At 29.1% G+C, this 28,000-nt stretch overlaps 1 protein-coding gene across 4 annotated transcripts; it reads right to left on the reverse strand.

Moving 5' to 3' along the window:
- LOC145183172 (sodium channel protein 1 brain-like) lies at positions 1-28,000 on the reverse strand. Of its 4 annotated transcripts, none has more exons than XM_090084732.1 (22): positions 27,020-28,000; positions 19,972-20,099; positions 19,758-19,838; positions 19,446-19,574; positions 19,043-19,134; positions 18,015-18,255; positions 17,674-17,815; positions 17,292-17,429; positions 15,393-15,764; positions 15,111-15,299; positions 14,622-14,966; positions 14,262-14,459; positions 13,785-13,821; positions 12,742-13,139; positions 11,940-12,113; positions 11,699-11,800; positions 11,334-11,609; positions 11,173-11,226; positions 10,788-11,036; positions 10,411-10,681; positions 9,687-9,743; positions 6,924-8,429 (listed from the first exon to the last, which is right to left on the reverse strand). In XM_090084732.1, exons 1-22 carry the CDS (start codon positions 27,425-27,427, stop codon positions 7,261-7,263), a joined length of 5,250 nt encoding a protein of 1,749 aa, XP_089940858.1. In that variant the 5' UTR covers positions 27,428-28,000; the 3' UTR covers positions 6,924-7,260. The 4 variants fall into 4 exon arrangements, with proteins under 4 accessions (XP_089940861.1, XP_089940858.1, XP_089940862.1 ...); XM_090084736.1 differs by lacking the exon at positions 27,020-28,000 and adding an exon at positions 20,548-21,774; XM_090084735.1 differs by lacking the exons at positions 6,924-8,429; positions 9,687-9,743 and adding an exon at positions 1-1,152.

A 28,000-nucleotide genomic window follows, 5' to 3' on the forward strand; every position in this document is an offset into this window, starting at 1 on the left:
TCACTAAATTGTATTAATCACTGATTAAACTAAAGTTACGTTTTAAAGTTTTTTTTCTTAAAAGGAGGAAATTTATTGAGAGACTTTGAACTTAGAAAAGTGATCAACTTTAAATTTTATTTGATGTAAACATCTCTCTCACCAACTTGTCGATACTTTCAAATTCGTTAAAATTATCTGGGGAATCGAGCAATCGATGGAAGAACTTCCACAATAGATACTGTCGCACGTTTCTTTGAATAATTTGGGACGCGTGGTATTGATATTTTGTAACTTCGTTAGAATAAGCGCAAAAGTTCAAACTGGAAGAGAACTTTCTTTTCAAAGATAATAGTTCACATTTCGAGCTGATGAAATCGTCACTTGTATTGGACGCTTCTTTACTTAAAACGTGGCTAACTAAAACTTCTAAAATTTGTAGGCAGTGGCATTTAAAAGCTTTATTAATTGGAATCCTAAGCTCCTTATACTGTTGTACATTATCAATTTTTAAAGGATGTTGTAATTGACTGAGAAACGTTTTAAGTTGACTGAAATTAATATAATGCGTTGCGTTTGGATCAAAGTTCTGCCAAACCGAATAGTAAGCATCTAAATCACTATCAGTTATTCCGTAATTATGCTGAGATACAATACGATAGTATTGCTCTAAAAAAAGGGCGATAATAACATTCATGAGAACTAATGCAATAACAATAATAAATGAGGTGAAATAAATAATAGTTAGCACATGGTCTTCAACCGCGGAAATTTTTTTGGTGGTTGAAGATTTAACGTTGGAATTTTGTTCCATGACATCGTTTAAAACATTGTTCCAACCTGCAATTGTTGATAATCGAAACAACAAACAGAAACTGGAACTAAATCTTTGAAAGTTGATAACTTTGTTTAAAGAACTAATTTTTAAACTGCTAAAGCTAAGATGTCCAAACAGAGACATTCCTATTACTGAATAAACGAATAGCACAATAAAAATTATGAAGCTGATATGTGATAAAGTTTTCCCACAGTTTGTTATTGTGTGAACAAATATATACATATTTTGTCGTGCTTTGATGACTCTCAATAGTCGCAAAGTTCTTACTGCTCGTGTCACTCTCAGCCAGCCAGGAGAAACAGCATTTTCCCTATCAACTGATTCAACGATCACATCTAAAATACAAAAATAAAAACAAAAAGGAATGAGTCAAATGGAACGAGAGAAATAGTAATTTCGTTTTACAACCCAAAGATTATTCTCTTTTAATCCAAGGGATTGTAAACACTAGTTAAGTATTGACAATATATTTCTGTTTCATAAATATTCTTAAAGCTAAACGAAAAATTTTAAATCCATTTTGAAAAGTTAAGACAATCCGATGCACGTAAGTTTTATTTTTTTTAAGCCCGAAATTGTTAAACTAACCAATTTAAACGAGAACTTGAACGAGAGTTTGAACGAGAACTTGAACGAGAACTTGAACGAGAGTTTGAACGAGAACTTGAACGAGAGTTTGAACGAAAATTTGAACGAGAATTGGAACGAGAATTGGAACGAGAAGTTGAACGAGAAGTTGAACGAGAAGTTGAACGAGAAGTTGAACGAGAATTCGAACGAGAACTTGAATGAAAAAAACGTAAAAGGATCACTTTCATTTTCATGACGTGAAAATCAAAATTATTTTCTTAGGAATGGAACTAGATAAGGGGATTGGTAACTTTGTTTTATAGAAAAATTAAAAGTAGAAATGGAAATTAGAAATACGAGTTGGTAACGCAGCACAAGAAATAAACTTAAATGAGAAATAAGAGTCCACGATGTTTTTATTAAGGAAAATGAAATTGAAAAGTAATTATTTGAGAAGAATGTAAACTAAAAATGGAAACTTTTTCTTTAAATGAGATTTCAAATAGAAATGGTAACTAGTTGTCTGACAAAACGTGGGTGTAGAAAGAAAAGTCGGGAGCAAATGATAATTCAAAAAAAATTCAATTACAAAATAATTTTCCGCTGCGATTTTACTTATACTTGAACTTTTCGCTACTCATAAAATTATCATACAGCAGACTGTGAATACAATAAAAAATGTTACATTTAGCATCTGTATGTTGGAAAAATCCCTAATTCAATCATCAAAAGTCATTTTATAAATTATTAGTTTTCATGAATCAATAATAGCATGGGTTTTCTGAAATCTTTACAGACTTCTAATGTAAAGTCTGAATACAAAGTTCAGACACACAAAGAAGCGCTGTTCTATTAGTATTCAAACAAGTTGTATATATATATATAAAAAAAAAAGAAAAACCAATTGAGTTGCCGTCAATAAATAACCGTAAATGCTGAAATTTACAAAAAAAAAATTCATGTTTGAAAAAAGCTTTTAGGGTAAGGTTGCTAATATTGTACCGATGCCTATATTGTACTTTTAACATAACTCATTATTTTTACAACCCACAAAAAATTTTTCAACTTATTTTTTATCTTTGCTGAATGAATTTAAGTAGTCAACTGTTTTTTTTTTGTCATCCAACTTCATTAAGCCCAGAATAAGCTCTTGTTGGTTTGTTATTGAAGATTTCTTATTTTAGGTTTTTATGGCTAAGCGTATTTCACTAAAAAAAGCAGAAGATATGATTTGTTCAGTGTACTTATGTTAAAGCACAATTTATCTAAGTTCAAAATAAATACTTAGAATTTAAAAAATCTTATTTTTAGTTGTCAAATTTTTTAATTAACTGTATGTCAGATTAGTTGCGTAAATTGTACCTCAAGACACGTCCTAAATTGTACCGAAGCTACCATTCTGACCGCTAAAAAACGCGTGTAAAGTTTAACAAAACCCTTTTGAGATTTCAAGTAGAGAAATATCCATACTTACAATACGAACTTAAACAAAAAAATACAAATTTTAGTATTACTCTTGTATTGACAAGCGGTCCTTAAAAAGATGCACTCTTTAGTTCAGTTTTACCAATATGTCAAGGCTGGTGTCGTGTTGGCTGTGCAGGTGTTAATCAAAAACAGACACAATATATCTGAAACTTTTGCCAAAAATAATGTTTTTATGTATTTTATTTTACAATATTTAGTGTGGTTGTTTTTAAAACAGATATAGTATATATTGTTTTACATTATTTAGTATAACTTTCTTTAATACCTACCTTCCTCCTCTATTCTAATCTTAGCTAACCCATTGGTAAACATACAATTTAAATAAAAATTGTACCATATGTGGTGATACCTGTTTTCGGCATTTTCCAGAAGGAAAAAAAAAATCAAGTTGCATAGAGTTTATTAAATAAAAAACTTCATTTCATTATATTATGGGCAGTTAGGTTTTATGTTATGTTATATCAGAATATTTCGAATTGCTGATTCTATAAAAACCATTCCTTTTAATCAGTTCTTTAAATCCCTTAAATTTAAAATCATAAAATATTTGCAAAGCTGTAAAGTAATTGAAATCAAGAAAGTGGTACAATATTGGATTACAATGGTACAATTAAGGATCTAGTTTCCTTAATTGTACTCTTAGCGCTATTTTTTAAATTTGATCCTTCGAGACTTAACGCTTTTTAAATTTTGAGTTTTTTTAACATCTTTACAACAAACAATCCCTAAATTATGAAATCCTAATGAAAATCCATGTTTTCACTCAGTAGATTACCTACATTTTTTAGTTTTGTCTTAGGGGGTACAATATTGGCAACCTTACCCTATTTCCAGCGACTTGCGCATTTTGCTCTACGTAAACTTTATGAAACTGGATTTGACGACAAGTTTCGTCTTCGTTTCATACAGCTTTCTGTAAAGAGAAAACTTTCAATACATCTTTAATTTTTTTCTCCAACGTCCAGTCGGAGAAAATAAACGAAAGAAATTCCATATACACCCGGCTACACACTCAGTTTAGTAATGAATTTAATAAACGAATTTTTGCATTAATAGTTTCTGCCGTTATGGATTAGAATTTTAATACGTCATCAAAAAATTATCATCGCTGTTTGAAAACTTTTATATCATTTCAAAAGATTTATCGTCATCGTTTCAAAAACATAGCATTGCTTTGGTTTTTTGAATCTTTCCTGGCAAACATCTGATTAGCGTCAAATTCTAATTTAGGATGGTCATCTCCTAGCAGTATTGAATTGATTTATTTAACTATCAAGAACAACATCCAGCACACACAATCACATTACCTGACCTTGTGATCTTACAGCATTTGGACCACTTAAGCAATATTATAACGTTACATACCAAGACATGATGAATTTATGTCCATGTGTTGTAGTGTCACGTAAGAAATTTTGTGGTTTGTTTAGAACATTATGAGTATAAGCTATGTCAGAGAAGAACATTAAGTCAGGATATGATACCTGTAGTGTTTTTCCATTCTATTTCTCTTTTTCCATTTCCATTCCATTCATTTCCATTTAGCCCCAATAAAATTCTACTAGAAGTTTATTTGCCAAACAAACCTTATCTAACCATCATAAAAGTTGAGCATAGATAAACAAGAAAAAAACCATAAATGTTGACCAAGATATGAAATATTTTGATAATCCATTTTTGCAAACATCGAAAAAAACTACTGGCCCAAGCACATTACAACCACATCAAACAGACAATTTTTCTGCAGTATTATATAGATTTTTGGGTCCAATTGGAATCCAATTGTTGAGAGAAAAAAAGTATCTAATGAATTTTGTAGTGATTTGAACATGCCCATTATATCAGTCAAAACAGACAATTCTAATAATAATTGTAGTGTTGTTTCACCAACCATTTCCATTGATATTCTGGAATCTATTTTGGCAGAACAACAGTGCCAATGATACAAAACATTTATTTTGATGAAGGATTTGACATTGATGATGCTAAAACATTTTTGGCTTCGTAAAACGTAAAAATACTATCTTCTGATGTATCAAAAATTCTTCCAAATAATACAGGATCACTTCTTCACCATGCCTCAAAATTATTTTTAAACGATCCAATCATAGAACCTTTCCTTTTCCCACTAATGCATTCACATCTTATGCTTAATTATTAGTTACACCCTGAGGATAAAGACAGTGATATATTTCCATACCCAACAAAAATTTCGCTGTCTACTACAAAAGTTTCAAAAAACGGCAGACAATCAAAATATTTCATATTGACATCCAAGGAAGCTCACGATACAAAGATTCAGGAGGTTGAAAATAGAAAAAAAGTGCAAAAAGTAAGAGAGATACGGTCTAGGAATAGAAATAAAGCATTTCAATAAAAACTAAAGGAAAAAGAACAGCTTAATTGCTAAGAAGCGACTGTTGAAGAAAAACTGTCCATCATCTCATATGAAAAATGTTGTAAATGATAAAAAAAAAAAAAAAAAAACCAAAAAGAAGAAAATTCAACCAAACCTAAAATGAAATTAAAATGAAAAAAAAGATAAAAAACCTTGCAAACTCCCTGTGGAATAATCTACATGCCATATCTAAAATAACGGACTGATGATTATTCAGTCAGAATTTTTTTTAATCGAGAGCTGTGCAGAGATAAATGGGGTTTGTTGAAGACTTTGTTTAGTTTTCTTTAATTAGTAAAAATATTTTAAGTTAAGTTGCTGTGAAATATTTTATAAAAATCTGTTTTTGATTTTTCAGTAAAAAATACCATGCAATTCTTTAACGTTGAGTAATTTGCATAAGTATCATTATGTGTGCATTTTATTCATTTAAATGTTTCTATAGGTAAACCTCATAGCAGCTTTTCCATTCTCTGTAAATAAATTTATTAATTACAAATTATTTTTATTAATATATAAATAATTAAAATTTAAAAAATTAAGTCTTATCAACTGCTGACTATTTTCGTATAAATTGTTACTTTGTCATGCGCATGTTTAAGTTCGCGCTGGCCATGTTTGTATATCTGGCCCATACTGACCTGACCATTCGGTGCTTTTAACGGCTTGCAGTATTACATCTAATATTCCTAAAGATGTTTACAAAGAAAAAACGTTTCACCGAGCTGGTCAAAAAATATATATTTGAGATACTTAAGATTTCAGCATTGTACTCCAAATTTTCCTCACAATACTTCGTGTGAACCATTATACCAACCTGCGTAAGTGAATAGTTCTTTGTTGTTCTTCGTCAATCATCTCCTCGTAAATATTAAATTAAATTGACTTAACATTGTTAAAATAAATCCCCTAGTTATATTATGCTAATCCCCTGTGTCGCACATTTATAATTCGAGAATTCACTCATTCCAAAAGGTTTTTCTTCCATTATACCGAAAAATAAATTAATTTTTCTCTTCTAACACTGAAAAAAGTGAAGAGAAACCATCCCCTACCTTAAAAGATATTACATCTGATTCCGCTTGTCTCTCATCAATAATGGTTGATACTTCCTCCGTTTACACCAGAGTTTACTATCAATTTAGTGCTAATAGCCAATGAATTGCAACCGTATAATTCTTTTTATCTGCATCGTTGGATTTACGCTTAACACTAGAACATAGTCTACAATATGTAGACGATAAGGTAGGAATATTTGAAAATTGTTACCTTTGAGATATTTTTAAAGCAACTTATCGTATAGATTAAGAACGTTGATGAAATATAAACAAGTTATTTGAGTTTCTAGAACATCCTTACTAAAGTATAATGAAAGCTTATGCATTGAGTGAGGATAGATAGATATTAAAAAATAACGTGTTTCAGTTGTATTTTCTTTTTAAAAGCAACACAGACGAGATAGCGAAGAGGAAATCGTAAACAGTAAGAAAATGGATGCTTTTTTTTTAGTAAGGAGTCTCAATTAATGAAAACACTGACATCACATCAAAGTTTAGTTCCTAAGTAAATTCATCGATAGAGAATTCAGACCAAAAATTTATAAAACTAAATTTACGGCAGCGAAACCAAAAAAAAAACAAAAAAAACTTAACAATACCTAAAGATTTTTTAACTTAGAAATTTTATGTTTAAATGAAATATTTACAAATTTGTTGTTATAATAGTTCATAAAACTTCTGGAAATGGGATCTGAAAGCTTTTTTTTTTTAAATGTATTTTGAAAAGCTAGTGAGTGTGGCTCAATATATTCGATATATTACTCTGTATTCGAGGCAGCTCAATTATGGAAATTCGCGCCAAAACCAACCCAAAGTGAATATCTGGTTAAAATATTTACAATCTGCCTTTGAGGTTTTTTATAAAATTCTTACGGAAGCAATTTCCACCTCACAACTGGAATTTATGAGTCAACATTAAATTAGCGAAATTATATTGGAGCGATATCATCATCTACCTCGTTCTCTTCGTCGTCGTCATCGTCGTCATCATCTTCATCGTTAAATGTTTTTTCTATAGGCTCCTCGTTAAATCTGGCTGTCCTCCACATTACCGACACAAGACGTTCAATTCTATAAAATGTCTTTTCTCTGTATTTTAAACTTAGAGATTTATTTGAACTCAACGAGTGGATTTCGTGCATCAATAAATGTCTTCGAAAAACTCTCTGAATTCTTTTCGCAGCAGCATTTTCTGTTTGTAAACGTTGCTTTGTGGTTTCAACCGTGTTCTCTTTAGCCCACAAGGGAAAAATTTGTTTATAGCGAGCATGGACTTTACTCATGACTGATCTGATGCCTTCGCTGTCTTTGCAATTGGATTCTCCTAAGGAGCGCTTTATTAGCGCTTCCATTACATCTAAGCAATGGCATCTAAATTGATCTCGAATGGGGATATCACTCTGTTCCAAAAACCAATAGTTGGGCTTTGCTACTCTTAAGGGACCATCTAGAGCATCAATAAAATCTGATAACTTGGTATAACTTATGAATTGCGTCGCTTTTGGGTCAAAATCTTCCCAAGATGTGTAATAGGCCTCAATATCATCCTCCGTTATACCAGCATCATCCTGCGATTGTGCCTGATTAAAATTTTCCAAAATGACTGCAATATACATGTTAATTGTAATAAGTACAATTAAAATGATGTAGGATACAAAGAAAATAACGGCTACCAGTTTATTGCCACAATCCCCTTTCGCAATCCCGCTCGCTTTTTCAAGGTTTAGATTACAGACAGGTGGTTGAACCATAGCAGCTTCAAGAACCCCATTCCAACCAGCAGCGGTTGCGATTCGAAACAGCAAGCAAAAACTGCTTCCGAAGGTTCGAAAATTAGTGACTTTAGTGAGTGAACCTTGGAGCTTTAGGTTGCTAAAGAGATTCATTGCAATGACAGCGTAAATAAAAGTTATAAGAAACAGCAAAGTTCCAATATTACTCAGGGCGGGTGCTGATTTAATGATGGTGAATAAAAGTTTTCGTATGCCTTTCGCGCCTGCAAAAAAACGAAGCAGACGCCCTAATCTAAACACCCGAACAACTCTGAATAACCCAGGCGACACAATAAAGTTTTCGTTGTTTTCCTCCATGATAATAACTAAAGATGAAATTGATTGTTGGTTTAAGTACAAACTTTTATAAATAACAATTTTCATACTGACCAAAAAAAAGGGACACAAAAGATTCGCATAAAAAAATCTTTTTATCAAATGAAAACTATGCCAAGATAAGACGCCACTTTTTTACAGAATAAAACAAAATAACAATTTTTTATGAAAACATGAAGTGAGAAGAAAAATCCGAACCAAGTGAAAAAATACATTTCAGATTCATAACGTGGTTTTATTTTAAACGCAACGTTTATGATTTACATGAGCCATTTCTCCTGTCAGCGTATTTTTTTCTACAGGGTGGCACCATTAAATTAGGTAGAACACGCATGGAAATTATCAAGCCTCTCAACCTACAAAAGAGCTGAAAGTTACTGAATAAAAAGTAATGTCGCAAAGACTCAGCAGGTGTTTAGTCACTCATGTAAAAACTATGTCCTCATGTGCGGCATAAAAAGAAATGAGACGTGTCACCAAAGTCGCTGTACAGATTCACCAAAATCCTGGTATGTTCAGGAGACACAATGTAGGAAACACGCAAGGTAAACGCCACCGCACTACTAAACAACTTCAACCATGAAACTGGTGGCTTGATAAAATTCTTCTCTGACGAGAGAAACCTTGACCAGGACCAGAAGTTAAACAGAAATTAAACCCTGTATGGACTCCATGGCAAAGTACAAGATCATGTGTTTCAACTCTGCACCCTCCCACAAGGCCAAAATAACTCAGGTCTGACTTACGAAGAACGTCATTCCAATGGTCACTTGATTTGTGCCCACCTAACTCACCAGACTGTAACCTACTTGACTGCTACATGTGGGGACGTAGTTGATGCAAATATCAATCAATATTACCCTTCATTTAACGACCCCGCTTTGTATACCCATTTCTTTTAATGGTGCTATGGAGATGAAGAAAATAAGAAAGTTCTCAAATTACCTTAACTCTCTGAACTATTTAGTGGAAATGGAACTAACCAAAGACAACTTAAAAGGTATGAAAAATGAAAGGTTCTCATTAGACATAGCAGAAAAAACGCGGCGTCTAATCTTGGTCTGATTGTAGCTAAAAACAAAGTGCATTTTCACTTTGTCTTTCAGTATGCTGACTGGAATATTAATTTTGCGAATTCAAACAGATTTATTTTTAAGATTTAGTTTATTATTTTAATTAAATAAATTTTAAAATAAATTTGGTTATCTAATGCTATATTAAAATTTTTATCTATGAAATAACATTACCTATATGCAGCTGTTCAAGCCGTTGCTTTCTCTTCATTTTGAATCTTTCGTAAAATTCTCTTTCGTAAAATTCTTTGTTCGGAACACATTTAATTTTAAATAACATTAAATAACTAACAGTTGTTTAAAGTTTATTTACATTAACGCATACAAATAATTTAAGTCATATGTATATATATTTATACTTTTTAAATCTTAACATTTAACATGCAACCATTAACTACAGCAATAAAAACAAGTTTTAGTTTTATTTATCTAGACATTTTATGTTAACTGATTTATTTCCATATTTTTGGTATTTTTCTAACATCTAGGAATATGCATTAGAAAATTTTATCATTTTAAAAAATGCTCCGCCAAATCATTTTAAAGTCATGTGCATTCTTGGCTTCTAATAATCTCATTTAGGACTTAAAGCTGCAATAAAATAATATTGTATATAATGTATAAATAATATTGTATATAATATATAAATAATAAGCCGACGCATTTAAAAACGTCTTATTACAATTTATTTATAAATTTTTTATTAATTTATAACTATTTTAATTTATAATTATATTGATTCATGATTATTTTGATTCAATTATAGTTTTTTTAAATTATTATTTAAAAAAAAGCAAGTTGAAAATACCAACGTGAAAGCGTTACGTCATCTCCTCATGCATTTATAAAAAATAAAAAATAAAAAATTCTTAAAAGGTACAAAAAAAGTAAATCTTACCAGCAATTGATAGTGCAACAATTATAAAATCAAAGACATTCAGTCCGTACTTAAAATACTCGAGCCTCATTGCTATAAGTCGAATAATAGCCTCAATGGTGAAGATCCCCGTGAATAAATAATTAAGATAAGCCAGAGCCAAATCGAATTCCAAAGATTGGTTGTGATGTTGCATCATCATCGTCACCATGTTAAGAAGAATTACAGACATGATAAAAAATTCGAAGTACTTTGTTTGAATAAAGTCAAATAAAGCAGCTCGCCATTTGGACTGTTACAAAAAAATAATAATAATAAATAAATAAATAAAAAAAGACTTTTCCAAAAAAATAAAATATTCACAATCATGATCATAAGACAGGAAACCCTTTACTCACTGTTGGTCTCGATAACCTACGAGAAGGTTTTTTTAAAGATGCAGCTTTTAAAGTATTAATCCAGTTTCGCTGTCCAGGAGTTAAAAATACTCCAACTCCATCTTCATATTGTTGTTTCAACCTGTTAAAATTATCAATAATTACTCCGATGAACAGATTTAAGATAAAAAATGCCCCCAAGACGATGAAGACAACAAAGAAGATTTGATTTGCATAGTTGTTTCGATATATAGGTTGTTCATCAACTTCCTAAAATTAAAACAAAAAAAAATTTGTGAAAGAAAAAAACTCAAAGTTTTCAGGAAAAGCGATTAGAAAAGGTAAATCAATGTAATTAATTTTTAAAAGTTAAGACACCAAAAACAAATTCTGAAGATAAACTTACGGATCGTGCATCGTAAGCATCAGCCATAACTTCAAACCATCCTTCTAATGTTGCCTACAAATTAACAAAAACACCTCTCAATGTTTTATGTAACGTTTACTTTAAAGAAAAAATATTTAAAAAAAAAAAAAAAACAATTTTTCACAAAACTAGAAACTTACCGTTTGAAACAAGGCTAAAAAACCATCTATAGAACTATCAAAGTTAATATTCCTTTTCACCCAGACATAATCTGTGTTGTTTTTACACTGACTTTTATTTTTTATTCCGTAGGATGCAGATAACCGAATATTCTGATCGCTGGCTTTAGCACAATAATAGAACTTGCCTCCAAAAAGATTGTATCCCATAATGCTAAAAATGAGCCAAAACACCATGCACACAAGCAACACGTTGGCAATAGATGGAATTGAAGATAGTAATGCATTTACCACAATCTAACAAGAGATCAACAAAAAAATCTTTCTGATATCAAAGGAAATTAAATACAGAAACAATCGAAATATTTTCATAAATTATCACTGACCTTCATGCCCTGGAAACGCGAAATAGCTCTTAAAGGACGCAAGCCTCTGAGTGATCGAAGGGCTTTCAAATTTTTGCTTCCAAATAAAGAGGCTAGTGATATCTACATAAGGCAAAAAACAAATAATAATGGCACCTTTATTGTAACTATTTACAATATCAGTTAGAATAGCAACATGTAAATAAATGTTAAATTACACAATAACAGAATCAAACTTACAGTGACAATGAAAAATACTTACAGTGACAATGAACACATCCAATAAATTCCAAAAATTTGTGAAGTACTTTATAAAACCCAAAGCAAAAAGCTTGATTAAAAACTCCAATGTGAATATAACTGCAAAGAAATAGTTGCAATATTGCAAGAATATTCTTAAAGTTGGTCGATTCGGTAAGTTGACATCTTCAAAAACCTATATATTGATTTTTTTTATTAGTTTATATTACATATTAAATTATATATATAAATCTATTCTGATATAAAATTATAAGAAATACTATTTTTACATACCAAAAAAAAAAAAAAAAAATCACTCTTCAATCACTATTTAGTTTGCCTATTCTCTGCAGAAGAGAGTGTTATAAAATAGCTAGGTTAGAGGAAAAGCCATTTCTAGATTGACTACCCTCTCACAGATGGCAGAACAAAGCATTAAAGTAGACATACAGAATTACAGAATTAATGCAAAAAGCAATGATTGTAACTACTAAAGATACAATTTTACTAAATAATGAGCTGAAGTTAGATAATTTAACATATGGTCAGTGCAGACTGTTTTGAATAAACAGTCAATTTAAAACAATCAGATTCATTTTGTACAGATTATTAAGGTCTGTAACAATCTTTTTGATTACCCATCTAACCAAGTTGCCCATCTTAAACCACTCTCCCCTAAAATGCCTATTTTGTGTACATGGTAATTTTGTTACCATGATATACCTTATGAACATGCTACACTTTGTCACCAGTAGTAAATTTTAGTAACAGTGCATTTTATATACATTTTAAGAACAAGCATAAAATAATTTGACAAATAATACCAAAGTTATGCTGCTAAATCCAATAAGAAACAAAACAACTCCTTCAAAATACTTGTGTTCGATCAACACCTGGCATTTATAACGAGCATTATGCCACATTCTTCGGATTGGTGAATGCAAATAACTGGTGAGACAACAACTAGCATTATAACACAGATCACAAAAGCAGTCATCAATGTATGTTTTTTCACGCTGTATTTCAATTTTTATAGATGACAAGGAGAACTCTCTTTGATAATCCCCTTTATCAGACATGCAAAAACTTGTATTTAATATCTCAGTGCTTTCAGTGTCTGATGACTTTCCATTGGGCAAGCCATAGTTGGAGCTGCCATTAAACATTAAAGGGGCACTTAACTCTGCGTAATTATTTGAATAATGATCTAAAGTATCGGTGGCTAAAAACAAACTTGAAAGTAAAAAAACCTAAATTTGATGAATATGATGATGATGAATATGATGATGATGAATATGATGATGATGAATATGATGATGATGAATATGATGATGATGAATATGATGATGATGAATATGATGATGATGAATATGATGATGATGAATATGATGATGATGAATATGATGATGATGAATATGATGATGATGAATATGATGATGATGAATATGATGATGATGAATATGATGATGATGAATATGATGATGATGAATATGATGATGATGAATATGATGATGATGAATATGATGATGATGAATATGATGATGATGAATATGATGATGATGAATATGATGATGATGAATATGATGATGATGAATATGATGATGATGAATATGATGATGATGAATATGACAATGATGAATATGATGATGATGATGATGATGATGATGATGATGATGATGATGATGATGATGATGATGATGATGATGATGGTGATGATGATGATGATGATGATGATGATGATGATGATGATGATGATGATGATGATGATGATTAGGATTAGGATTAAAACAATGATATTACAATCAATAATGAGTATGCCAACATAAACAAGTAATATTTTATAAGATCTGAACAATTCAAAATTTACCATTTTCCTCCAACACTTGACTTTCACCATTCAAATGCTAAAATCAAAATTTGACTATTAAGCATTTTTTAAAATCAAAAAGTCAAGATGACACTTAACAACGGGTATAAGATTTCTTTGTAAAAATATATTAAACAAAAACCTAATTAGATTATTTTTTCTTTACTTTTTACACAAAACAGCACACAATCAAAACAACTTTTTACTAGGTTTAAATTAGTATATAAGCCTTGTAAAAATAAATTCTGCTAAACTTCCTACCATCTTTTTGTGCTAGAACTATTTTTTTTTTCTGTACCATTTGACAGAGAAACAAGAAAAACAGAAAAAAAAAATTTATGGACTATTAAACTTAGAAAAATAGTAAAAAAGTATAAAAACCCAATAAATTGAAACAACTATTGATAAAATAGAATGAAAAAAAAAAAAGATAAAGTAAAACATAAAATGATAAAAGAAAAATTGGTAAAAATTTACAGCCACTTCCTGCACTTCTGGTATATTTTTATCAAATCTTGTCTTATGTTTACGTTTTTTTCTTCTTGTTTTTGCCCAGTCAATTAAAATTTTAAGCCTAGATTTTTTTGTTTTTGTGCTTTCTGGAGATGAATCATTGCCGCTCAATGCATCACCACCAAAGGAGCTGAGTAACAGAGCCAAAAACAAATTTAAAACCTGTTATAAACAAAGAAGTTTTTAGAGTTGAAAATAAAAAGTTGAGATAAAAGAAAGCTTTTAAAGCTTAATGTTGAAAAAAAAACAAAAAAACTCAAGAAATGAATGTGAAAACAATAACAAACAAAAAAATAATAACATGCTAAATTCAAATCCACTTACTACCCATCTTCCAATAACAAACACAGCAAAAATAAAAAAAATTGACAAATATGTTTTTTCCAGTAATGCCCATTGCGGCTCAATCCATTTGCCACATAAAATACGAAAAATCATTATGAATGAGCTACCAAAGTTTGAAAAGTTGTACCTAGGGAATTCTTCTTTGTTCTCATAACTTTCAAAAATATAATATTTTTTAAATAGCTGCATTCCAACCACAGAAAAAATGTATATAATGAGACCCAGTATGACTGTTACATTTACTAATGCACCCATACTGCTAGCAATTGTGCTGAGGAGTTGCCCCATTGTTTTCCATGACTGAGCTAGTTTGAGAATTCGCATCTAAAAAAGCAAAAGTCTTACTGATATAAAATTTTAAATAACTAGAAAAATACTTAAGGCACAAAGTAATATACATAAATGTAAATAAATGAAAAAAAATTAGTTAAAAAAAATTAGAATAAATTTAATACTATTAAAACTAACCAAGCGAAAAACTTTTAACATTTTGAGAGTTCCTTTTGGGAGAGTAGTGAGTTTAACTAACAGGATGTCAATTACACTCACAATAACCAGCAAACCATCAAAAAGATTCCATTTGTTTTGCAAGTAACCTCTTGGTGTATACCCAACCAGTTTGATCAACATTTCAAAAAAGAAGATCCCTGTGAAAACCTAACATCAATCATAAGTTTTGACTTTTTTTACAATGAAAAAGAAGTAATCCATAGTAAAAATAGTAATCCATGTATCATCAAATAAACTTACATAATTAAAAAATTCAGTCACTTCGGTCAATTTTGCACTCATGTTATGGTGTTCAATGGACATTAAAATTGTGTTCAACATGATGCAAGCCGTAATGAAGCCCTCAAACAACGAATGGGAAACAATTTTGTAAAAAAATACATGAGTTTTATTAAAAAAAGAAGGATTTGAATGCAGTTTAGGTGGAAGAATCACAGTCTTTTCTTTTTTCTTTTTTTTTATTGGAGGTAAATTATTGACAGTATAACATAGCACTCCATCAACTTCTTTTACAGGAGATGGTCCAGAAAGAAACTCAACACAACTATTTCCATGAAAAGAATAAATTGAAGCAGAGCGTCTTATGATTGATATCTTTTCTTTTTCAACTTCCTATAAGATGTTAATAAAATATGTTTAAATGTTTAAGCATTTTCAAATTCAAAAAAAAAAGAAGAAGAAAAAAAGAAATCTACATTAGAAATAATTTACTTATTGCTATTGCTAGCTTTGATTATTTAGATAGTAAATGAACAGTAATTTCTCACATGTAGAGTAGAAAATAATATAAAATTTAACATTATGTTAAAAATGAAAAATCATAACCATTGAGCATAATACAACAAATAAACATATTTCACATTAGCATGCTTTTAGAAAGTTCATACAAAAAAATGAAACATTAAGTATTATTGTTAACGCTTAAGATCTAAAGTTTATCATTATGTGATTAAGTGCCTGTGATTAGGTACTTGTGATTAGGTGCTTGTCATTAGGTACTTGTGATTGGGTGCTTTAAATACTTGAACTGTAATCATTCATTAAAAGAATGTATGTGATTAGGTTTTAGTGGTTGGTTTAGTTTAGTTTAGTAGATTGACTAAGGTTATGCTTTTGGATTATTAAAATAACTTAATAATAATTTTTTAGCCCTAAAACAATTTTTTTTGGGTCTAACACAATCTGAATTAACAAATATTTACAACACAAACAAAGTGTAATAATAGGTGTAAATGCTTTGTATATCAATATTTTATATATCAAACTACTGAATACAAATTGATAAGGTAATTCCCAAGTTATTGCAAATTAACAAAGTTAATCATGAAACAAGTTAATAAAATGATTATTTAAGGAAATTAATTTTATGATAAATAATTTAGCATACATTATTTTGTGAGCTTGCTTGAGGTTGATTATACTTGTATATTTCCATTAAAAAATTTTTATTAAAAAATCATTAGAAATCAAATCCATAAAAAAGATATTTAAAAAAAACTCAACTATACACACAAAAATACAAATATTTAGAAAAAACACAAAGATGAGTTTTATTATAATATTCTTTAAGGATTTGATATCTCATAACAAATTTTGTAAAATAATAAAATTACCTGACTGTTAACAACTGCTGTTGTGATGTATTTTCATGAAATATTCATGAAAATGGATATTTCATAAGTTGTTTTGCTTATTTGTTTTCTAATCCAAGGAAACAAACAAACTCTGCAAATCAAACGTCTCAAAACTAAACTGTTTTAATTTTAAGACATTTGTTTTACAGGGTTTGTTTGGTTTACATTGTGTTTTAATTTTGAGATATTTCAATTTTATTTTCCTTAGAATTTCATTGAGAAAATTTAAACTAACATTCTTCTTTAAAAATGCTTCTAACACAGCCGTTAAAAACAAGTTAACAGTTAACAAGAAAAGCAACCCATATATAAATAGAAACAACATGACAAAATGATAAAATTCAATAAACACCAATAACAGCAAAAAAAAAAAGCAAAAATAAAAAATACACATATTAAAAACAAGTAATGGTAAAAAAAAAAAAAAATTAAAACTAAAAATAAAACTAAAAATTGATACCAATTTTACTAAAATAAGCATAAAAAACTTATAAACTGGGCAAACCTCATTAGGATGAGCATTTACTTCCATTTCATATGAAGCACTCACCACAGCAAGTACAAGGTTAAGTAAATAAAATGGACCAAGGAAAATACATAACATAAAGTAAATCATGTAAAACTCTCCTTTAGCAGCAATAACCTATATAAACCCAAAGTGTAAAAAAAGTTTTTTAAGTTGTTATTATTAAAAGAAAAATCATAAAAGCCATAAAAGCATAATTGTTAAAAACCTTCACTCATAAAATCATTTATAAAATTGATTAAAAATCAATCAAACTTAAGTTAAATCAATTTAAAAGAAACATCAATTCCCCCAAACCCCCAGCTGACAAGTGCCTAATACAGTTCAGTAATGCAGTAAAAAAGTTCAATTTTCAACTTACACTATTAAAAACTACTTCCCAATAATCTAGAGTGCACACTTGCATTGAAGTTAACATCGCATAAAAGAAGTTATCGTAGTTCACATATTTATCATTGTTTGCTGCAACATTTGGAACACAAGTCCATCCCTCATCGCAAGTCCTGCAATGGAAAACTCCAATCCTTGCAATTTCTTTTTTCATTTTTCAGTTGAAATTACACAAAACAAAAAAGGAACCAATAAATGATGCAGCTTTTCATATGCTTCCTCCATTTTTCCAAGAAAATGTTTTTACCCTCTTTTTATTTTTAAAACAAAAAATGTAAATTAAAAAAGAATTAATCAATGTAAATCGAATACCAGGCGGTTGACGCATTTCCACAAATATGTGACATCATATTCCCTTCAGTATTCTGCCACTCTTTGTTAAATATATCCATAGTATTGTTTGGATTATTTCTGACACATCTTGATCTTAAAGCTCCTAAAAATAGCTGTAGTCCAATGAGTGCCAAGATTGCTATGAAAAACAGTGTCAATATCAAAACATCTGTCATCATTTTTACTGACTTCAACAACGTATTAACCATTGCTTTCAAACCTAAAATTTTGAAGCAAATTTACATTTTTTTTCTAATTGTTAACATATTTCATCAACTTATAAATAAACTATTATAGTTACTTACAACAGGCTTTTGCTGGATTATAATTTATGAAACTGATAAAGTGAAATGCATTAAACTTTCCTAAATTTAGAGCTGGATTGCAGCCTTTTTTTTTACATGGTGCAAAATATGGAGCATAATATTTCTTCTGCTTAAATCCAGATTCATTAACCTCTTCAATCAAATTTCATTAACCTCTTCAATCCAGTTTAAGAAACTGACAAAATTTATCTGAACAAAGAAGCTTTTAACTTTAATTTTTTTTTTTGAAATTTTCTTTCATTAAACTTAGTAGAATTGCCTTTGCTTTAAATGATCTTCCTTTATTATAACAAAAAAAAAAGGTTTTTTCTTGCAGCAAGTGTCATGCATTTTGGTTTTTACACAGATAAAAAAATAAATCAACTTTAAAGAACAAAAACACTACTAGGTTGATGTATATCTATATAAAACAATTTTTGTTGAAAGTAAATAATAATTAACCTACTTTAAAGAGAAGAAAATTGAAAGAATTTCATTTTTTTTTCTTCTAAACTCTGGGCACTCAGGATAAGGATTTAAACTAGAGCCAGAATTGTATTCATTTGAAATTTAAACTAAAATCGCAATTTTTTTTAAGATTGCAATTTTTTGGCCCAGGCAAAAGCCTGTTCACAACAGAAAATTAAACCAAAACTAAAAAAAAAATAAATACTAAAAATATCTAAATAGATAAAAATATACCTTTAACTGTGGATATTGTTTTCAAAGCTCTTAAAACTCGAAAGGTTCTAATGCTATCAAGGTTATTGATATCAGGATGCATGGTAACATAACTAGGAGGAATTAAAGAAAATTATAACATACATATAGCTAGAAATTTATTTCTTATACTTTCCTACCTAATATTATTATTCAGGAAATTTCTTGTTTAATATGAGTTAATCTTCAAAAAATCAATTCATTTTGGAATTCAAAACTTATTTATTTACTAAGCATCATAAAAAAACAAATATTGACCTCAAATTAATTAATTCAAAAAAAAAAAAAACTGTAAATTGAATTAAATGTTATAGATGGGAGAAACATGATCAATTTCTACAGGTATAGCTGATATTAGGAAACATTTTTAAAGGAAATAACCTACCCTATTATAACCACAACAAAATCCAACCAATTCCAAGAATTTCTTAAATATGCATACTTGTGCAAAATAAAGCCTTTTGCCAGTATTTTTATCAACATTTCAGTTGTGTAAATGGCAGCGAATACATATCTAATTTAAAAAGTAATGCTAAACATATTGATAGAGATTATAAGAAAAAAATAACTTTACGCTATTGGAATTGTGTTTGCTTACAATCATATCATCATAATCTTGGATTGACTTCTTAGTAATGATGATAAGCATTATACTCCAGATCATTATGAAACTTAATTATTAGTATTGGTAACTTACTCAGACATTTGAGGTGGTTGACTTAATGCCATAAAAACACAGTTGGTAACTATTGTCAGTAATATAAAGACTTCAAAATATCTGAAGCTTATGTCAAGGAAAAATTTCTTCAACTTTATAACAATAAAAATATACATCAGAAAACTTAAAATATACTTCCTCAGAATGATTTTTCCATAACTTAAAAAGACTTCTATAAATTGAGAAAAGATACTGATGTGTCAAAATATAAACATTTACTCTTCTAACTAAACTATCTGTTCCAAACAAAAATAATGACTTTTCTTTGCTAAATCGAAACACTGTTTGCTTTCCAAGCTTGTTGTTAATAACCAAGAATGTCTAAAAATTATGATAATAAAAAAATTTATGATTTATTAAAAGCAAAAAAAATTCAATATTAGAATACAGCATGACAAACATTAGAAGTGTTTGGAATTCTTTAACTATTAGATACTAAATTTTTTTAACAGAATTATATTCTCATTTTTTAGACCTTTAAATTTTTTTAAAGGTTTAAAAAATGAGAATGCCATACTGAATTCTGAAAAGTATTTTCAAGAATTCGATCATTTGTATGTAGTAAAGTAAAAAAAAAAAACACTAACATAGAATAGATAAAATCTTGAAGTATTACTTTAGGAGAACAAAATATTAACTTTATATAGTCTTATATAGTCTTACATAAAAAAAAAAAAAAATCAAAAAGTTTTATAGTAAAAGTTTTATATAAGGAAATAAAACATACTCTTTTTTTTAACATTTGATAAAATATTGTTTCATATTGTACCTTGCGTTACTTAGTTAAGAAACTTTTTGCAATGTTCAACCAAATTGTTGCTATTGTAACTATCTGTCATTTTGACATATCTTGATAGTTGCTTTGTGGTTTACAGCAAATACATGGGTTACACAAATGGCAGCATGTTAAACTAACTTAGTTCATTTCCTTCCATTGTTGAACTTTTAATGATCATTTACTTTAATTTAAAAAAATCAAACTTGGTATTTTTCCTCAGTCTTGTCAAGTTTACAAATAAAGCAGAGTTCTATAACTTTTGTTAACTATGGTTATTACCATCAGGTGAGTATGTAAATAGTGACCAAATAAAAAGAACTTTGAAGACACTTGAAAGATAATTCAACTTGTTTTATATAGTTTTGGATCACTGAATTGGAAATTCACTTCTTGTTTAAACTATTAGCTCTAATATTCTTTTTTCAGAATGCCTATATTTTAGGAAAGCTCAAAAGTTATAATCTAAGAAAGCCATAATTTCTCGATAAAAATGTTAGCTTCTGTGATTATTTCAAATTGTCTTAAAGTTCCAGCAATAGTCAGCCATCGTAGTAATATCCTATTTTCATGGTATATTCCCTCTTTTAATGTTGTGACAAAATTCATTGTAAAATGACTCAAACTTTCTGGAAATCTAAACGGCTCTAAAGCTTTTCTAGCATATTATTTACAGTTTAAATTTGTGAACTTTGATATTTTCAAGAAAGTTTTTAACAAGTTCACTAATATAGATCACGCAACTAATTACTTTTATTCATAAAATTTTAAAAATTTTCATTTTTTAAAAGTTTTATAAGTCTGGGATCCCTTAAAATACCAGTTTTTCACTCCAATTCTTAGGTCAGAAAAAGATCAACATACAGTACATATTGGAAGTGAATAACATGTTTTCTCTTAGAAACTGTTTTCATTAAGTTCAGCTTAATATGCAGAGAATGAGATGTTATTTTTTCCTTGGTACCAATGGTTTATTAACGGGTGATCACTAATTAATGAGAATATTTTAGACAGCTCATGACTTTTGAACGGGCGCCACTTTTAAAATGCTTTTATTTTTCTTCTCTATTTTTTCACAGTCTGATATTGTTTTTTGTTTTTATTCAAAATAAAAATAAAATTTGTCATCCGCGTCTCCAAAAATTAAAAGGAAATCCAAACTTGCGGAAAAAATTCGTTTTTGGTTGGCAATTTCTGTTCGCGGAATATTTCGCGTGTTTCTTGCTTTTTTTTAAAGAAATTAATTTACGCAAAAGCATTATCATACAGCAACTTCCAAACATCCAACAGTTTCATGCATATGGCAATAATTTATATTTGGTCGGCAAATCGGTTGTTCAGTTTTCCAGGGAGAGAAACTTTATTTTCGTAGAAAAGGAAGATTATCCTGGATGTGAACCAGAACTTCGTCTAATTGGAAATTTTTGGTCTATTTTTAAAGGGCATGTCAATGAAAATAACTGGGAAGCACAAAGAATTGATCGATTGAAAAATAGAATTCAATACTGCTTGAAAAAAGTCAAGAAAAAAAATGTACCAGCTAAATGTGTAATAAATAATATAATAAAAGTGTACAAATTGTTGGACAATATTCATAGCACAATAGTTAATGTCTCCTTTTTAAAGAACTCAAACATTTTTATTTGTTCTGATCACACGTTGTTCCTCATATTACTTTCAAATGCTCTCCTTTGTAACAAGATTAATATCATCGTAATTCGATGAAAATTGTACTAAACAAATTTTTTAATATTTACAAATGCTTGATAATCTAATATGTACAATTACTCAACTAAAAATGTATAATGAGAAATCATAAGGAATATTTCGTTAGCTAACCCTTGATTTCTAAAATTTCTGGCTTATTTATTGAGAATAAATTAAAACACCAAGATTCATAACCTAACACTATGAAGGGATTTAGAAAAGATGGTGTAAAAGGTGGTGAAAAATTGTCAAATCTCATTAAACCATCTTGTAAATATATTCATGTTAAAGCGTTATTATTTCCCGCTAAAATTCAGAACTGGTCCGTGTTACTGAAGTGTAAATAACATACTTTCTTTGTGCTCTTACCATCTCAAACTTTGTGCCAACAAAAAAAAACAGTTCGCTGGGGGCGCTTCTTTTATGTTTTCATTTAAAGAAAAGTGCAGTTGATGAACATCGATTGTTGTGTGAAATATATGGGAAACATGCTCCATCAAAAATATTTGAGCAAAATGTGGTGGCGTTTGTAACATATGAGTACCATATGAGCACTGGCGGTGTGTGTAACATGTGAGTAGCATATGGTGGATTTTTTTAAAGTAGTGATTTTAGTACTAGCAATAAAGAACATGATAAAAGGTCAGTTAAGGCTTGAAGACGTTGAGCTGGAGGAGATATTGGACCAGGAATAATGTCAAACTCGAGAGGAGCTTGCTGGGACCTTGGGAGTGATACAGCAACCAATTTCAAACTCTCTCAAGGCTTTGATTATGATACATAAGCAAAGATAATGGATTTCATATGAACTCAAGTCAAAAAGTGTTGAATGTCGTTTTTTTACGTGCGAACAATTATTGAAAAATTGGAAGGGTTTTTTTACATCGCATTGTGACAAGGAACAAAAAGTGGATTCACTACAACAACCCAAAGCGCAGAAAATTGTCGGGCAAGCCCATCAATCTGTCAGCATCAAAAGCAAAACCGAATAATCATGGCAAGAAACTCATGCTGTTCATACGGTAGGATCAACAAGATACAGTCTACAATCAGCTACACCAGCCTAACGAAATCATCATTGGGGAATGTGAGCAACAATAATTAATGAAATTGAGCCGAACATCGATGATCAAATGCCCCCAACATCCCAAAAGACAAAGAAAAATGATCTTTCAGTAAGGTTCAGCCACATGCCGCAGATGTTGTCAAAAACTTGTGTCGCTTCAATGAGATGTCCTCTTCTACCTATTGTAATGACCAGGTATTGCTTCTTCCGACGACTACTTGTTCCGGTCGATGAATAATGGTAACACATCACTTCTAAAGAAGAAGCCAAAAACCGTGTCGATTCTCGGTTCGCTTCAAAAGACGAAAAATTATTTTAACACAGAATTCGTATGCTGCCTGAAAGATGGCGAAAAGTTGTAGCTAACGATGAACAATACTTAAGAGATAAATTGTACCAATTTTATGTTTATTGATATTTCCATGCTGCCACATTGGGTCAAATATGGTGATATTTACTCTTAAACATTCTATAAAAGGATAACTGGAGCAATTTTATATAATTTTACTAAAAATTGTCTAAATTTTATTCACATTTAAATATGTTAGTTATGTGAGCAGGAACTTAGTAACATCAATATGACGAACATATTATTAAAGACTAAACTGCTGATGCTTTGCATTAAAATGTATTGTTGTGGATGTGTTGTCCCATATAAAAGTATTTTTTTTCAGGCATACAAAGTTAAAAGATTAAAGCTAAAGATTATTTATAATAGTACCTATAAATTTTTACATTCCATTTCAAAATTTGTTTTGGTTCCACGACCGCCATGTGCAATCTGGCACGTGGTAAAGTGTAATCAAATATTACACTCTTGTTTTGTAATAATTCATTTACTCGATTGCACTGTAATCGTAAATTATACTGTTGTAAATAATGCATTAAGTATGCATAAGATGTGTTTACATATTCATAATTTATGTAGCGGAAGTTACTGAAGATACGTTTTAAAAAATCCTGCAATCACCCACTTTTAAAGATTTTTAGAAGATACCCGGAAAGATATCGAGAAGGATATAAACATTATCTTCTAAGCAAGAAAAAAAGTAGATTTTATAACTTGAAAAATCTTTTTGTTTCATTATTACTAATTAATTTTTGATTGGCTCCGTCAAAATGAAACGAATAATTCATTAAATTTACTTTTTTAAATAAAAACTCATTATAAGTTTAAAAATATGCAAATCAAGTCAAAAATATGCAAATCAAGTCAATATATTTATGAAAAAAATCTCTCAATTATTTTTCTCATTTCTCCTAAATGCTCTTAAATTCTTATTTTTTCGTAAAACTCTTGTTAGTTATTACTCACAACCCTTTGATGTAACTCTTCACCTTCAACTATCTTATCACTGAACCCTAATCTTATTGTGAGCCACTTATTTGCTAAATTTAGACTTAACATTGATTTTTAAAAAAAGAACAAAAGCCTTCAATTCAATTCAGAAGTACAGAATGTCTAGGGTGGGAGGAATATTTAATTTGTCTGCTACATATATTTTTTCTATTATAATTGAAAGGAAGTTTGTCTTTATTGTTTTTATCCTTTTTACTTTTAAATGAATTTTAAATTTAAAATTGATTAGATATATTAAACTCTGAGATTTTAATTGATGGTACCTTTGAAATACTTGGAGTATAAACTCATCATTTTTTGGATTTAAACAAATAACAATAGTTTTTCACCGTTCAAAGTTTTAAAGAAACCCTTTTGGACCAATATGTTTGGCCATTTATCTACTTGTAAAGAGTTTATCTTTACAATAAACAAAAGTAAATAAGAGTTATTTGCAAAATCTATAGAATTTTGCTCACTTAAAAGTATCTTGATAATCCTACAGAGCATATTAAAGTTTGTTTAGTTATCTTTTGAGGAAAAGACTTTTTTACGTTCAAAATGATGTCATTGTACCGTAGGAGGTGACTCAATGTCTGCATTTTTATCTGCAGCAGTTTCATTGATTTTTTTTTTAATTTAACACAATTGCATTCACATTTTCGTTTGATGCAAGAAAATTTTTCTTTTCAACTAATTAAGCTAAAGAAAATTCGTCGTCAGAGCTACTTTAGTGTCATCCTCATTAAAATTAAATGTGCCTTAACTTTGATGAAGTTGACACTAAAGTAGCTCTGATAAATTAGGCATCAGCGTTTGATTTTTCCGTTAAGAACAAATAACAACAAATAAAAAGTGCAAACCTCTATATATATCTTGATTAAATATCAAGTTTTGAAAAGTTTATTAAAATAAAACTTTTCATGTTTTTAAATCAACAAAGTTTTTTGGTACGACAAGTTTACATTCATACATAATTTGTAATTTTTGAAAAACAAGTTTTACGAGTTTAATTGAATAGCAAATCTGCGCATGCGTTTTTTAGGGTTAATAAATGTAGGTGAGATATCTGAATTTTTTTTCCGGATTCCAATAACTTTTTATATATAAATGCATAAGTTTTTTTAAATTCAATTTTAATTCAAATGCCTCATATAGAAGTTCGTACTTTATTCTTTATTATTCGTTATTAACAAAAAAAACAAAAAACGCCTATGCCAACGTTTTATATTGATTGAATCTACTTAGTTGCTTTACAGTGTAATGGAAATTAACTTCAATGGGGCTGTTTATTAAAATGTATTGCTTGTGATTTGTTTTAACAAATTACTGGTTAACTTGCAGGTTAAGTTACAGGTTAAAGTAATCTCCCTAAGTTTTCCCATTGTGTAACTTAAATGTTAAAATCTTGTAAAAGCAACATTTAAATATATACATATATATATATATATATATATATATATATATATATATATATATATATATATATATATATATATATATATATATATATATATATACATATATTTATATATATTCTAGGAAAAATATTTACAAAAATATCATCTTTACATTTTTGCGATATTCAAGAACATAAAGAATTATCAGGTTTATTGTTAAAACAAGAAAATAAAGATGAGCAATTTTAAATTTTTCGGTCTACTTAAAAATCTGCCAAATAAAATCAATTTTTAGTACAATTTCTATTCTGAGAATGTAGCCGACAATTACACATTAACTGAGTATTTTATGCAAAATTTTTTTTTTGTATAAACAAGAAGCTAGAACGGCTTCCTTTTTTGTTTTTGTTTTTGTTAGAATGTCATTTATAAAACGTTCTTTGGATAAAGAACTACATATAGGAGTAATTTATTTAAATGAATTAAATAAATGTGTAAAAATTAATAAATCATAAAAGAAAATATAAAAGACTACAAAACAAAGCGACTGATTGCTCTGTTCCACCCACCATTCACCCGCAATTGGATATGAGAAACTTTTGGTTTTTCTTTGCTAGTAATTCGCCATTGTAATTTTTTGTCTACGTTTTTTTTGCTTTATTATAAACGCGCTTTTATATTTTCATTATGTTAAATTTACTTTTAATTTACAATCATCTATATATGATCTATCTCTAAGCAATTACAATAACAGCAACAACAACAACATCAATAATAACAATTACATCAGAAAATTTAAGATTTCAATTTATCATCTTCAATCAAAAATACGTCAAAAATAAAATGGAACTTTTACCATTTTTGACATATTTTTGATTGAAGATAACAAATTTAAAAAAAAATACCAATTTAAAAAAACACTCGCACGTTGTAAGAAAGTAAACATCAACTTACGCTATCGTCTTCACCGTCCAAATCTTTCAATGGTTTTCCGAGCATACACTTTGGTACATAGATAAAACTTCTTTCATTTTCTAAGTCTGATTTTTTTTGCTCGTTGAAATCTTTCACATCTTTGATATCATCATGTTCAGCTTCCACGGCATCAAAGAAAACACTTTCAGTTTTACTTTTAGATTCGCTCGGAGAAGATTTATTATTGCAAGTTCTTGCTTCGTGGTATTTTCTTCCCCACAGGCCAGGATCCATCTCTATTTTCTCGTCTTCATTGTTTCTATTTTCTTCAATATCATCCCTATAATCTGCTTCTTGTTCTTCTTTTTGTTCTTCTTGTTCTTCTTGTTCTTCTTCTTTCTTCTCAGATTCTTTTTCCTTGTTCGCCTTTACAAAATTGTAAAACATAATTTTGAATAATAAAGCGTTTTGAATAACTACTCAGCAAAACCAAAGATCAATAGGCATTCAAGTATTTTCTAAGCAAGACTTAATATTGTCGATTCTTCCAGATTTTCTATTCAAAATTTTTAACTCTTTTAAATTCTGTTTTTTTTTTTTTTTTAAAAAACTTTTCAAAGATTGTCGCCTGAATCTTAAAACTAATATCTAGTAGTTTTATTTCTTTTAATAAAATTCTCCCATTTTTCGAATAAATGGAAAGCTATCAGCAGCCATAGGGGCTATTTAAGAATTCCCTACAATATCTTAGGAAATAATTAAATTTATTTATGAGGATCGTGTAAGGGCAGGTGTTTCAAATAAAAATTATTCATATTTACATGACCTTCATCAAAACAATCCCATGGCAAATCGACTCCACAATTGAAATCAAAGAAAGTGAAATTCACTGATTATAAAGTAACACAGTAAAGGTCTGCTATAAATCTTCATCAGAAAAAAAAAAAAAAGAATTTTTGAAAGATGAGTAAAAATCCGCGACCTGTGGAGTGTTTCTTTAGAAAAACTTTGAGTAATGCT

Source organism: Hydra viridissima, unplaced genomic scaffold (genome assembly GCF_058129835.1).
Source record: "Hydra viridissima isolate aposymbiotic clone 2 unplaced genomic scaffold, HvirCarnegie_v1 scaffold_4, whole genome shotgun sequence".
NCBI lineage: Eukaryota > Metazoa > Cnidaria > Hydrozoa > Anthoathecata > Hydridae > Hydra > Hydra viridissima.